The sequence below is a fragment of the Oreochromis aureus genome, linkage group 4 (genome assembly GCF_013358895.1).
Source record: "Oreochromis aureus strain Israel breed Guangdong linkage group 4, ZZ_aureus, whole genome shotgun sequence".
Taxonomy (NCBI): Eukaryota; Metazoa; Chordata; class Actinopteri; order Cichliformes; family Cichlidae; genus Oreochromis; species Oreochromis aureus.
In genome coordinates this window covers 23,475,356-23,487,769 of record NC_052945.1, presented here as the reverse complement: position 1 = coordinate 23,487,769, position 12,414 = coordinate 23,475,356, and the positions used below count along the sequence as shown (strand labels likewise).

The window sequence follows — 12,414 nt, the reverse complement described above, 5'->3', positions numbered from 1 at the left end:
ATATGATTACCATTTGGATGTATTCATAACTTGCTTCCAACACCTTTACAAATGGAAATATTTATAAGTTCAGCAAGTCAGAAAGTAGCCAACAACGGTGACTATATGGAGACCTATAGGACAACGAAATTGTTTTAAAATTGCTCGCTGCAAGCAGGTAAAACAAAGCATGATATAAAGCTCCCACTGCAGAAAATGTCTGCCTCTCATTGATCCTTGTCAGGGAGAGCCAAAGTGTTAAAGTGGCCTCAAAAATCTAAAGGCCCTCTTATCCGTGCACTGAGGTTCATGGGGTCTTCTAGGAATGAAGCAATTTTCCAGCAGGGTTTATATGTAGTGATCTCTTATCTCACACTTAACCCGCACCAAAGCAGGTTAGGTCTGCAGCATGAGTTACCATGGTGACACACTCTTTTATGAAGTATACTGCCTCTGTGACCCTGAAAGCCCTGGGTTTAACCTGGTGGCACAACGCTAAGCCCACACACCTTTGTTAAGTATGCGTTGAAACCCATGAATCACGGTAATAATTACTGGATATTTCCACAAGGGCACTGGATATACGGGGATGTTTTAGTGCTTCGGGTATGTGTGCTGCCTTGAATGAAACTCAGCAAGCAAAGAAAGTTACGTGGGCTGAAGAACTGTGCACTCAGTCCCTGATTTTCTCCCACACATCTTCTCCTGCTCGACACCAGGAAAAAAAGATGTAATATATTCACTATGACTGAATTTCATGATCACAAATATGAAGCTTAATACATCTGATTTTCTGCCAATATCCTAAAACATTCTGCATTTTCCCCAGGTGCATATTTCCCTATCGAATACTAACTCGGTGTTTGGTATAACACTTTTAAGACTTTGTGTGTGTGTGTGTGTGTGTGTGTGTGTGTGTGTGTGTGTGTGTGTGTGTGTGTGTGTGTGTGTGTGTGTGTGCCCTTGGGCATTTTCTTCTGTGAATTTTCAGCAAAGCAGAGCAAGTCCAAACCAAACAGTGGGAGGGTGGAAGTACATACTCAAGGGACAAGTAAACAGACAGAGAGAAAAGATGGTGAGATTAAGATAAGGTTAGATAGATCGAGAGAGGCTGTAACAGCATGTCACTAAAACAGCAAATATTGTGGAGAGTGCGGAGACGGAGGGGTCAGTGAGAAGATGATGGCTTATGACAAGAAAAAAATCAAAAGAACATATTTATTGTAGCTGATAAAAATCCCAGAAGTAGAAGAAAGCAAATAAAAGAGAGGAAATGAAAAAAGAAGATATGAGATATTTAAGAGGGTCTCTGTGGTTAAAAGAAAGTAGAGCCAAAGAAAGTTTAGCACTAATTTATAAGTGATGTCTTTACATCTAACTAGAAACTTTTTTGTGATTAGGAAAACACAGATCAATAAATCTTTCTCCAAATGTGCCCCAAAGTCAATATTTAATCCAAAAACCATTTGCTTTGTATGAACTACAGTATTTATTAACCAGTAGTTTCCCTCAGTCTGATTTTCACCATATCGTTCCCATCCAAAAGCATAAGCATAAAAGAGTCCAGATTCTGGGATTGTGATGTCCCCTTGAGGATTTTTCATGAAAGAACACCTGAATTGAGCCTGAATTAAGCTGGAAAATCCGATGATTAATACTCAGAGGGCGTCTTCTAAAAAAGGATTAGCATTTTAGAAATTCTGTAATGCTTAATAATACGGTGTGGAACCCTGTAATTAAATGGAATTTCAATGTATTTCGTTTGAAAATAGAATGTAATTATACTTACAGGTAGGTACACTCGAATAAGTGAGTAACAAGTCAGACTTTTACTTGGAAACAAAGAAATAATTCAACTGCAAGTCAGTTTAATTAAGGTGTAAGTAATCTCAAGTAATACATGACTAATCTGTAGTAGTGAATAACTGATGTTATTTTGCAGGGAAGAAGAAATAATTACATTGTAAATAAATGTAAGTTGTGCATATGTAATTTTAAGTACTGTTTAATTTTTTAGTAATTTTGCAGAAAAACAAGCAATATGTTTGTGTATAAGAAGGCTGTACTTTTTAGGACACAGGCTTTATTATGGATTGGAAAAGTCTCACCTTTTCACATCTTCAGCTTTATTTCATTTATGCTGATGTGAATGGTGGATTTATTATTCAGCTTTCCTTTTATTTTAACAATATAAATGCGATCAGGACTGTTCTCCCTTACCATGGTACAAGACAAAAACAGTACTGTCACAATTTGCAGGCCTATGTCACCACATAGCTATGTCTATGGAGCCAATTTTGTTTCTTTCACAATCATTGTTCAAACATAACTTTCAAACGGAGTGACTCCTTTCCTGTAAAATCCCTGGAAGTCAGGCAAGGTTAAACTACTCTGAAAGCGCCAAAACAGCACGATGACAGGACGGAGCTGCTCGTCCTCAGTTGTGAGGACAGTCTTTATCATGTACATAGAGGGTCCCCCCCTTCTAATTTACTTAAATACCTCCACAAAACAGACTCCCAGAGCTCTGCAGGCCTATCCAAATGTCTTCTTGCACATTCAAGTTCTCTGTTATGTGTCAGAAATGCAAAACAGACCGAGGTTTTAAGCACGGCCTCTCTGTCTGTTGTTCTTCTAATATTCTTCTCTGATGCTTTTGTTCCTTTTTCTCCTTGCGCTCATTTTCTCAGCTGGTGTTTTCAGTTGCCTGCTGCACCATGCGGTTCAAACTCAGACACAATGCTGCTGTTTCTCTTAGAAACCCACACCTCTTAAATAAAGAAATGATTTCTTCTGTTAGCCTCGCCGTGTTTGCCGTTCAACCCCAACATGACACTGCAAAGGCGGGATTATTTATACCTGAATCACAGCTGATGCACAAAATCCGTGCTCGCTTTGCTCATTTGTGCAGCTGCATCTACATATTGCTTCCAAATAAAAAGATATGAATGACATATGCATAAAACAAACATCATTTTAGCTCTTATAAGCACACAGACACATAATATGCTATCTGTCATGGGTAACCCTTGCTGGGATTTTGCGTTCTGGAGCCAGTCAGAAGAAGGCCTTGTCATGCTGTCATTTTACAGTAAGTGAATGTGATCTCACCGGTGATGAATTTTAAATCTCAGCTTGGGCTCGTAATGTCAGCAGAGCCAGCTGAACTGCTCTGCGGGCCAAGAGCCAGCATAGCAGCAACAGATATAGCCAAGACAAAGCAAAGCAAACGCAGTTTCTATGGCAACAGAGGAAGCTGTTGTCTGCCATCCATTAGGATGGAGCCCCCCCCCCCAAATAAATAAATAAATGATAAAAACAATATTAATAAAATAAAGTAATAAACCAAATGGTATGGTAATAATAACGTAAATGGCTCAAGTGTCTAAAGGATGGTGCCAGATTTTATTTGTTTGTTTCCAGAAGCTCACTAGAATTCTTCATGGTGCCAGATCATAAAGCATCAGAAGAAGAACCTTATCTGCTTATATCTGTTTTCCTTGCTTTCACTTGTTTACTTGGTTATTTCCATCTTTAAAAAAAATCTTATTGTTATTCATCTGAAAGGGGTACCAATCCAGCCACTACCTGATGTAAACTCAGAGTTACTCACTATGGACTGCCCGGTGATGTGTGTTTTGAGTTAGTTTAGAATGAACTCAACCTGTTAGTCTGCAGCATCTTATTTTAAAATGATCTGTGGCCTATAAGTCAAAACGAGGCTCACAAGAGGAAGATTACGCTCCTGTTGTTGTATTCTATATCCCGCCCTCTGGGTGTCGCTGCTGATCTGCTGTTTGCCTCGCAAGTGGAGCTGTCCTGGGTGCTGAAACGTCCCCACAAACGGAAACCTGCTGCTGGGGTAGTATGAGTATTTCTGAACACTGACTCCGAGTTGAAATGATTTGTGTTGCAGATTTTCCAGCTTTCATGGACGTTCTCAGCATTCTCAGGCTGAAGTTTTCCCTCTGCTCTGCTGCTGCAGCTTTGGATTCAGTCTATGAGTAAAGAACACTTCTCTATCTGCTCTAAACCAACAACAACAACAACAACTCCAAAGGTCTTTCCAAGTTGCCAGCCTGCACGAAGGACACATTATTCTTCTCCATAATGGCCATCGTAAAGGTATTTTATAGAACACAGCAGCTCGTATTCTTTTCTGAAAGGACACTTCCACCGTGTTTTATTCCCTTACAGCACACCGCGTCTTGTTTTCCCGAAAGGCCACTCGTCATGGCATTATGCTTTGAAAGAGCACCTAAATCTACACTTCAGTGTGTTAGAGTATTTTTTCTCCTAACAGAAGAGCGCCTATACAGAACCTCCAGCTCACCCCTATTACGCCAACAACTCAGAGAACCGCATTACATTTTCTGTACACCAGAGCGTTTCATCATGTTTTCTAGCTTTCCTTCACTTAGAGGACCCTTCTGAGGGCAATCGATTTCAAAGTGTCGCATGTGGAGGCGCTCCATCCGGATTTATCCACAACTGAGAACAAACATTACAGGACTGTGACGTGTTTTCTCCTTTTTGTTGGGTAATCTAAGCATCAGTCAGGCTTACTTTAATTATTGCAGATTGTGGGTGGGAGAGGCGTGGTGATTGTTTCGTTGGCATAAAGAAATACAGTTTGAAAAAAAAAATATTACCATTATATTCACATTTTTAGAAATTATGTTTTTACCTTTATCTTCCCATTCATTTCTAAGAACGGTGTCAACTTTTGTATATCAGTCTGGATCATTAGATGGCGCTATCAGTAACACACCCCCAGCTAAAGAGCCACTCGTGTAATAGGAACAGAGTCAGAGCTCCATCCACTCAGAGTAATCCAATGAACTCAGCAGTCCTGGGTTATTGCGCTTAATACCGCGTGGATTTTCCAGGACAATTAACCAGCACCGGAGCTACGATCATAAGTTATTAAAAGAGACAATCACAGCTTACACCGGTCCCCGTTCGCTCCTCTACCGTATCCTCAGAAGGACCATCCACCCCGCTGTCTGCAGGACTCACCGGCAGGATTTCCGCTGAACTTGTTCTCAGCGAACCGGGAAGGCTGGGAAGTTGCGTTGTCTTGGACGCACTTCCCGTCGTTGTCCAGGACCCCGGCTGAAAGTTATGCATTTGACGCCGCTCGGCACACACACTCGCACGATGTTAAGTAGAGCCGACGCTTTCTGTGAGTGTGGAAAATGATCGCAGCCAGCAGCGAGCTTTCCATTATGCTGAGGAGATGTCTTCTCACTTTCAAACCGTTCAGGTAAGAACGCGTTGGCTTCGCTTTTCCACGGCTTAAAGCATTTCCTCCCTCCATTATTTAGCCTTTTGACTGTAGAAACGGTAACGCGAGAGCGCATTTCCTCTCCTTTTTGATTTTTAATGACTTTTTTTATTTTTCGTGCCGCAACGTCGTAAAAAATAGATGGGATTCAAGGGAAATATAGCAAAACCACTGCAAATTGATCGTTTAGTGTTTCCCAGACTGTGACTGATTAGTGTTTCTTGCTTCCCCCCCCACAGTAGAGCAAGTTTTAAAAGTTCAGAGCTTTGCGATTAATTGGAGTAAAGAAGCGGCCGCTGTGCCACAATTAAGATTTGCTTACTCAGCTAAAGCTTCTCCACAAAAGCAGCTTGGAGAAGCAGTGGAAGCAAAGCGAGCAGACAGAAACTCATTAAAACTTCAGAGTTTGACAACACGGGCTGAACGCAAGCTCGTGAACTAAACAGCCCCGCGTAATTAGCAACCTTGACCACGCGCAATTATCTCACATGTGGCTCTATCACACACTGAGGCTGTAGCTGAGCGGCTACAGTCAGCTTTCAGCCTTACCTTAAAAAAAACCAAACAAAAAAAACAAAAGGTGTGTAAGCGCAGGACGATCTGACTGCTCCACGAACAGGATTGTTTCCAAAACACTTTCTCTGCACGGCTCCTGGAGCGTTCAGAGGAGCCTGTCTTAAGTCAATCGCTCCAAAACGTTTGTTTTTTAAAGCTTAAGAAATGTCGTGCTTCTCTCCCACATGCAGCCATTTGCCTGTAACAGAATGCTTGTGTTTTGGATTTCTGCTCGCTGAGCGCAGTGAGATGCAGCAAACCCATACATATCATGGTTCATTTGAAGTGACACAGTCAAGAGTACACAGTGCCCCCCCCCCTTCCTTAAAAAAATTTTTTTTGGGCTTGACTGAGACAGAATGAATTTTGAAAAATAGGTCCAAAATGTCATGAAGTATTCAGTGTCCTAAGTTTGAACTGAACTCTGCTGCACTTCCTCTGTGACATTACTCTACCTGTCCTTTGTCTTCTGCTTCTTTCTGTCTCCTGAGCTCTATCCTTGGCTTTTGGTCTTATGTCACAAATTGCCCTTTTGTCTGTCTCCCTCTCCTGCAGGATCTTTGTGGTGGGGATCGGCTTCTTCAGCCTGTGCTTTCTAATGACTTCTCTTGGGGGCCAGTTCTCGGCCAAGCGACCCGGAGATTCCCCCTTCACCATGCGAGCTGAAGGTAAGCCTGCGGTTATACATCAGTGCCGCTCGGTAGCCTGTGACTTCAGTGGCTGTGCCCTGCACTTGTAATGAACAGGCTGGAAACATGCTGAGAGCTTCATGGGGCTTCCTTGATTACTGCCAGTGAACTGACAGACCTGCTCACTTTGCTCATCAGGAGTGCGTCAGGGGGTACCGTCGCCTGGAGAGGCTCCTCTCATCTACACCGCCGTCTTTTTTTTTTTCCTCGTCTGCTTTCACGTCATGACCCTCTTGTGACCCAAAGGGACTCGATTTTAGTTGTAGTCGCAGTTGAAAATTGACTCATGGTTTTGTCCATCTTTATGCTGGTTATTTTACCCCGCATGTGGGCAAATAGTGCGGAGCCACACGGTGTGTCGTGCAGAGGAAGTAATCTACAAGTCAGCCAGATCCTGCAAGCTCAGCCAAGCAAGAATAAGAACAAGCATTTAAAAGTGAAGTAGAAAATGACTGAGGCTATAATCATATTTACTGGTGATTTCAAAGATAGTTTGATCATTGGATGGCTGGAAGCTGTGTGTTTCAGGGTGACAGCTACAGTTATCACAAGGTAATTTTAAAATACCAACAAAGGCTTTACCGTCACAGAGATCTCTCAAATGAAATCCGTTCCAGAAAGAAATCCGAACTATGCGCAGCCATCCCTCAGAGAAACCGGTTATCTTTCAGGGCACGTCCTCTGTGTTTGCGCTATGTGCCTCTGCATACAAACCACTACAGCACAAGCCATTTGGGAGAGTCATTGTTAGCTTTTTGGACTTTGTGTCTCTCACCTTTTTATCACCGCTTGGCACAATGTTGACACTGTGTGTCATCCTCTGTGACAGAGACCAGCTGGCATTAGAAGAAGCAATGCTCCCTATCCACTGCCACCCATCCAAGGACACCAGTTGTTACCAATTTGTGTTAGCAACACACTACGCTGATGCCAATTCATTCCTATGTAAAGTAGACAATGGCATGAATTTAATCTCTGGTGAAGAATGCAGTTTGGCTCTGGGTCAGTGAGTAAAGGGCACACCGTTGTGTGGTTTTTGTGTGTGCAAGCTGTAAAGATGTTGCTGACTGAATTACTACTAGACACGTCTTGGTTGTTAAAACTCTTAATAATTCTCAGACCAGGAAAAAAAAATCTGTAGTGTAGAAGGGAATGTTGAATCAGGTGTGATCATGGGTGATAATTTCAGGGATAGCATCCGTTTATGTAAGGGTATACAGAGAAATGGTTCAAGGTGAGGAAGCCAGAAAGGAGGGAGTATAAGACAGGAGAGCTGTCTGATTAATTAATCGCTCACAGGCTGCAGTCAAGGGAAGCCATGAGGCCTCTGGCTCATTAAACGCTGCTAACCAGGGAGAGCCCAACCATGTAAAGGCTCATTCTCCATGTGCATTTGTGTGTTTATGCACACGTGCCTGCTTGGGAGTGAGGATTAGTGGACCAGGATTTAGAATAATTAAGTTGGGATGAGTTGCTCAGTGGAACGGCACCTCGAAGGCGCTTACTATAGCTATCGCACCCATCGAGCCTTTGCACTGGATGCTCTGGAGAGCTGCAAGAGCAAAGGCTGGATGCATCTGACCCCACATTGTAGCTCTTTTCAATTTCTTTGTGATCATTTCGTAAAAAGCGTAGAAGCGCCTTAACGCCCACAGCACTTTTGTATCGATGAAAATGGCCAGGCTGTGCTGACAGGAACCGCAGCTCTGTTTACTGCTCATCTTGTGAATGACAATAACTGCCTGAAGAGCAAAAGGTGTGGGAAAAAAAATATGTAATTACTGGGTTGCTACCTTCTGTTTCTCTCCCCTGCCTCTACATTTCTATCATTCTCCTGGCTCTCTTTTTTTTGTGTTTTTGGCTCTGCCAGAGACGGAGAATTGCACTGGGATGCAAAGCTCTATCCAGATTTAAAGTGCATGCACTTCCTTCATTACTTCCCTTTGAAAATACGGGAAACTAATGATGTGGAAAAAGTAAGGGGGGGGAGGGTCAGAGGGAGACCATTTCTTCCAGAGTGGGGTGCATGAAAGGCGGAGGCGTTTGATCCTAGATATCTTAAAGGCTCCAGAGGTGTACCGTAGCTTTCTAATAAGCTCTTTGAAGACCACCTTCACAGTATGTCCTTTTGCCACGGGGGTCTTGATGCAGTTTATCCATAAAGAGAGAAATGGGCCTAGCGCGGTTTCAGGTTTTTACCCAGCTCAGAGCAAGACTAAATGGTTCGGATGTTAATGTGCTCTTCATTGTTACATGCAAGCTTCATTACCTGAGTTTTTTTTTTTTAACTGCTTTTCCTGCACCCTGTGAATTTGAATTCCTTAATTTGCCTCTTCATATTAATTAATGAGTGAATATTAAACAGTTTTGCAGAAATTGCTCCTAAAACAATAATAAAGTCATACAAAAGGAAATAAGATTATAATGAATAACAATGAGCTGCTTACAAGCTGCTTTAGCCTCATAAAGTGCTGAGTTACAGCAGGGCAGCAGGTGTGCGGGGCGCGTTGTTCAGCACCGTGTTTACTGCCATCCTTTCACAGACACTGATGGAACTTTTTTATTTCACGGATCGGCGATCTTCACTACGTGATGGATGAAAATGAGCCTTTTCTGACATCGATCATAGCAAAGCAAGGGTGTGGCATCTGCACGTCTAGCAAAGCTGCAAATGCGAGTTTGGTTTTTTGAATAAAAAGTTTGATAATGTGCTTGAAATCGAAGCACTGTCCCTCCAGCGTGTGTGTGTGTGTGTGTGTGTGTGTGTGTGTGTGTGTGTGTGTGTGTGTATTGGTACTATGAATAAAATAAACCCAAGTTTTCTACTGCTGGAACTTCACCAGCAGTTGAGAATAAATGGGAAATGATTGTGCAGGTGACTGCCTGGATCTGTGCCTGACAAAGAAGAGGTGTGGATAAAAGATGACTGCTCATCGTTCACACTTTCGCCTGGTGGAGAGAAAAAAAAAGCAGGTTTTTTTTTTTGGCTTGGATTGTGAGGCGAATATGACAATGCAGACACTGATTGCTGTTTGTGACAGTTTGTGGCTAGATTCAACCGCTAACATGCTTTTTCAGATTGTTATTTACAGCTTTCTGGTGCTGAGCATCTTTTATTTAAAGAATTGTCATCAGGGTGTATTGTGGCTGATTTATTGCATGCTATTTTTCCCCCCTTCCTTGTTTTTTTGGTATTACAATAGACAGATTTAGGCAGAGATAATACTCATGCTATAGTTGAACTATAAAGAAAACTGTTATTTATTAGTTTTAAGTGGTTAAGTTGACTGGACTGTTGAATTTTGTGTGTACATATTAGTTAATTATTGTGACCTAGGGAAAAATAAGTACAACACTTTTGATTACAACTTTCTGCAAATTAGTAGCAGTAAAATAATTGCTTCCATTGGAGTGTGGCCACAGAATATATCTGCGCTTGTAAAGTCAAAATAGAGAAAAAGGAAGCAATGGATTTCACACAAGCAATATACTCTTACACCATACAGAGTCCTATGCTAGATGAAATTATTATGGTAGGCTGGTTGATTTCAATGGCTTTTTTTGGGTGGAGAGGATACTGATCAAGTATTGTTACTTACGTGAGCTGCAAACTGGGTCAGGAAGTTCACTTTCTATTCTTGTTGTTTCTCTTTGCTTCCATGTATTTTTTTCTGTGTGCGTAAACAGGAAATATGTTTATGCAGAATAGTAGGCAGTGAAAGCATGAAAGAGGATAAAAGTACTACACTCCCATCTTGGAAAATAAGTGGAGACGCTGTGCAGGCATACAGTATGTTTCTTAGTAAACTGAGCTTTAGAAATGTACGTTTCAGAAAGTGAATTTGGGAATTTCAAGTGTAATTGATTTTGTTTTTAATAGTAGGTCCATCTAGTCCAGGGGTGGGTGATTAATTTTCTCAAGGGCACTGGGACTGTTGTGGAGTGCTGCACCATCCTGATACAAAAATCCCAGTTTTTCATGTGGCCCCTTTGGAAAATTAATCATCTACTCCTGAAGTAGCAAAGTCCCAGTTCTTAAGGTCCCAGCTCACTAGCATCATATGAGAAACCAAAACTGTTACCTTCCGCAGCAGTCCCAATTGTGGCCTGGTGCAGACCTCCACAACAGTCCCAGTTGTGAGCTGGTGCAGACCGGCTGGTGCAGACCTCCACAACAGTCCCAGTTGTGAGCTGGTGCAGACCTCCACAACAGTCCCAGTTGTGAGCTGGTGCAGACCTCCACAACGGTCCCAGTTGTGGGCTGGTGCAGACCTCCACAACGGTCCCAGTTGTGGGCTGGTGCAGACCTCCACAACGGTCCCAGTTGTGGGCTGGTGCAGACCTCCACAACGGTCCCAGTTGTGGGCTGGTGCAGACCTCCACAACGGTCCCAGTTGTGAGCTGGTGCAGACCTCCACAACAGTCCCAGTTTCTCATGTGACCCCTTGACATAAGCAGTTGCACACACCAGCTCCAGTTGGTATATTTTTAACCATTTTGAGAAGCTAATCACATTATGCTATCACAATACATTTTCCAAAATTAAAGGTAGTATCAGAACAACCTGATGCATTGCAGTGACTGCAGAATGATCCGGAACACATAACTGTAGAAAAACTGCAAGTGAAGAAAAAAAATTGCCCTAAGATACAGAATTTATTTGCTGTAATGCGATCTTTTGTACTATTATTATTGGTCATGTTTTTGTTGTTGTAATTATTCACTTAGAATAATTTGGCAGTTAGACTAATTATCTTAATTACCCTAATTTATTTGATAAGGACCAATCTCGGAGTCATGATGTAGTGATGTGTCCTCCAGTGTATTGATATTTGTATCACGAGTAGATATCCCTACTCAACTGAACCATTTTAGAATGATATGACCTTACCACGGGTCTTCTAATTTCCCTGCAGCAACTGAACACAGCCTGGCTGCTTATTATCCAATTTGGGAGCTATTAGAGAAGCTCAGTGTGTTCCCTTGTCTGGAAACAGGGTTTAAAAAAACAGGGTGGAGTGAAAGAGAAGAGGTGGTGTACACCCTATACAGGTTACCAGTTAATTTAATGTTCAAGAATTTGGACTGTGAGGACACTAGAAGACTCTCACAGACTCCAACATGAATCCAGAAAGGTTTTAACTGGGATCCTTCAGGCCCCGAGGCAAGAGTGCAAAACAATTCACCACCATGCAGCTTTCTTATAATAATCCGTAATTTTTCTCCCAAAAGACATAAACACATTTTTTCCAAGGTCTTTGCCTAAGCACATTCAATTTAAAATAAAATACTGTAGACTGCATTAGAGTTTTTAAGGATCAGCTTTAATTGGAGTAGAATTAGAAAATTATTCAAAGAGCCGCTTGTGGGATGAACCTCTTTCCTCGGAAGTCCAAACATAGCTGGAGACATGCTTACCAAATGGTTCATAGGCAGCAGGTTGTCACTGGAATGGCGGTTCATGCACAAAAGAGTGAGTTTGAGTGAAAGATGAGAGTTGCTATTTAGATTCAGGTTCAGATGCCTTTCAGTAAAATGCATAAACATGTGGTCATGTGTAAGGGAAAATAATATAGAAGAGATGGGAAAAGGTGGTTACCACAATACAAGCTCAAACCCCATGACTTCACTCATAGAAAATCAAAGTCTGAAGAAAAAAAACAAAAACAAAAAGAAGAAAGCACTGGGGGGGTGACCATGACCCAAAAGAGCCAACACATCCCATCCCATCTGCCAAACATGGATAGGATCTAGCATGGATCTTAAATGGCTGCCAATGGCACTGGCACACTGCTGACACAAGCTTCAGGATCGATGCAGATCTATGTATAGGAGGATTCTTTAAGCTTATCTTCAGAAAACTGACAGACTTGAAGGAGCACAGCAGGACAACAGCAATCCTAA

The 12,414-nt window shown here is 42.1% G+C and overlaps 1 protein-coding gene across 1 annotated transcript in view; it reads left to right on the top strand.

Moving 5' to 3' along the window:
• The first annotated feature begins 4,766 nt into the window (after nucleotides 1-4,766).
• LOC116314550 (alpha-1,6-mannosylglycoprotein 6-beta-N-acetylglucosaminyltransferase B-like) overlaps nucleotides 4,767-12,414 on the top strand; it is a 68,750-nt gene continuing 61,102 nt past the window's right edge. The window contains exons 1-2 of the mRNA XM_031732604.2: nucleotides 4,767-5,245; nucleotides 6,377-6,489. Of these exons, the coding sequence (XP_031588464.1) occupies nucleotides 5,178-5,245; nucleotides 6,377-6,489 (181 nt within the window). The 5' untranslated portion in view covers nucleotides 4,767-5,177. The remainder of the gene's footprint in view (nucleotides 5,246-6,376; nucleotides 6,490-12,414) is intronic.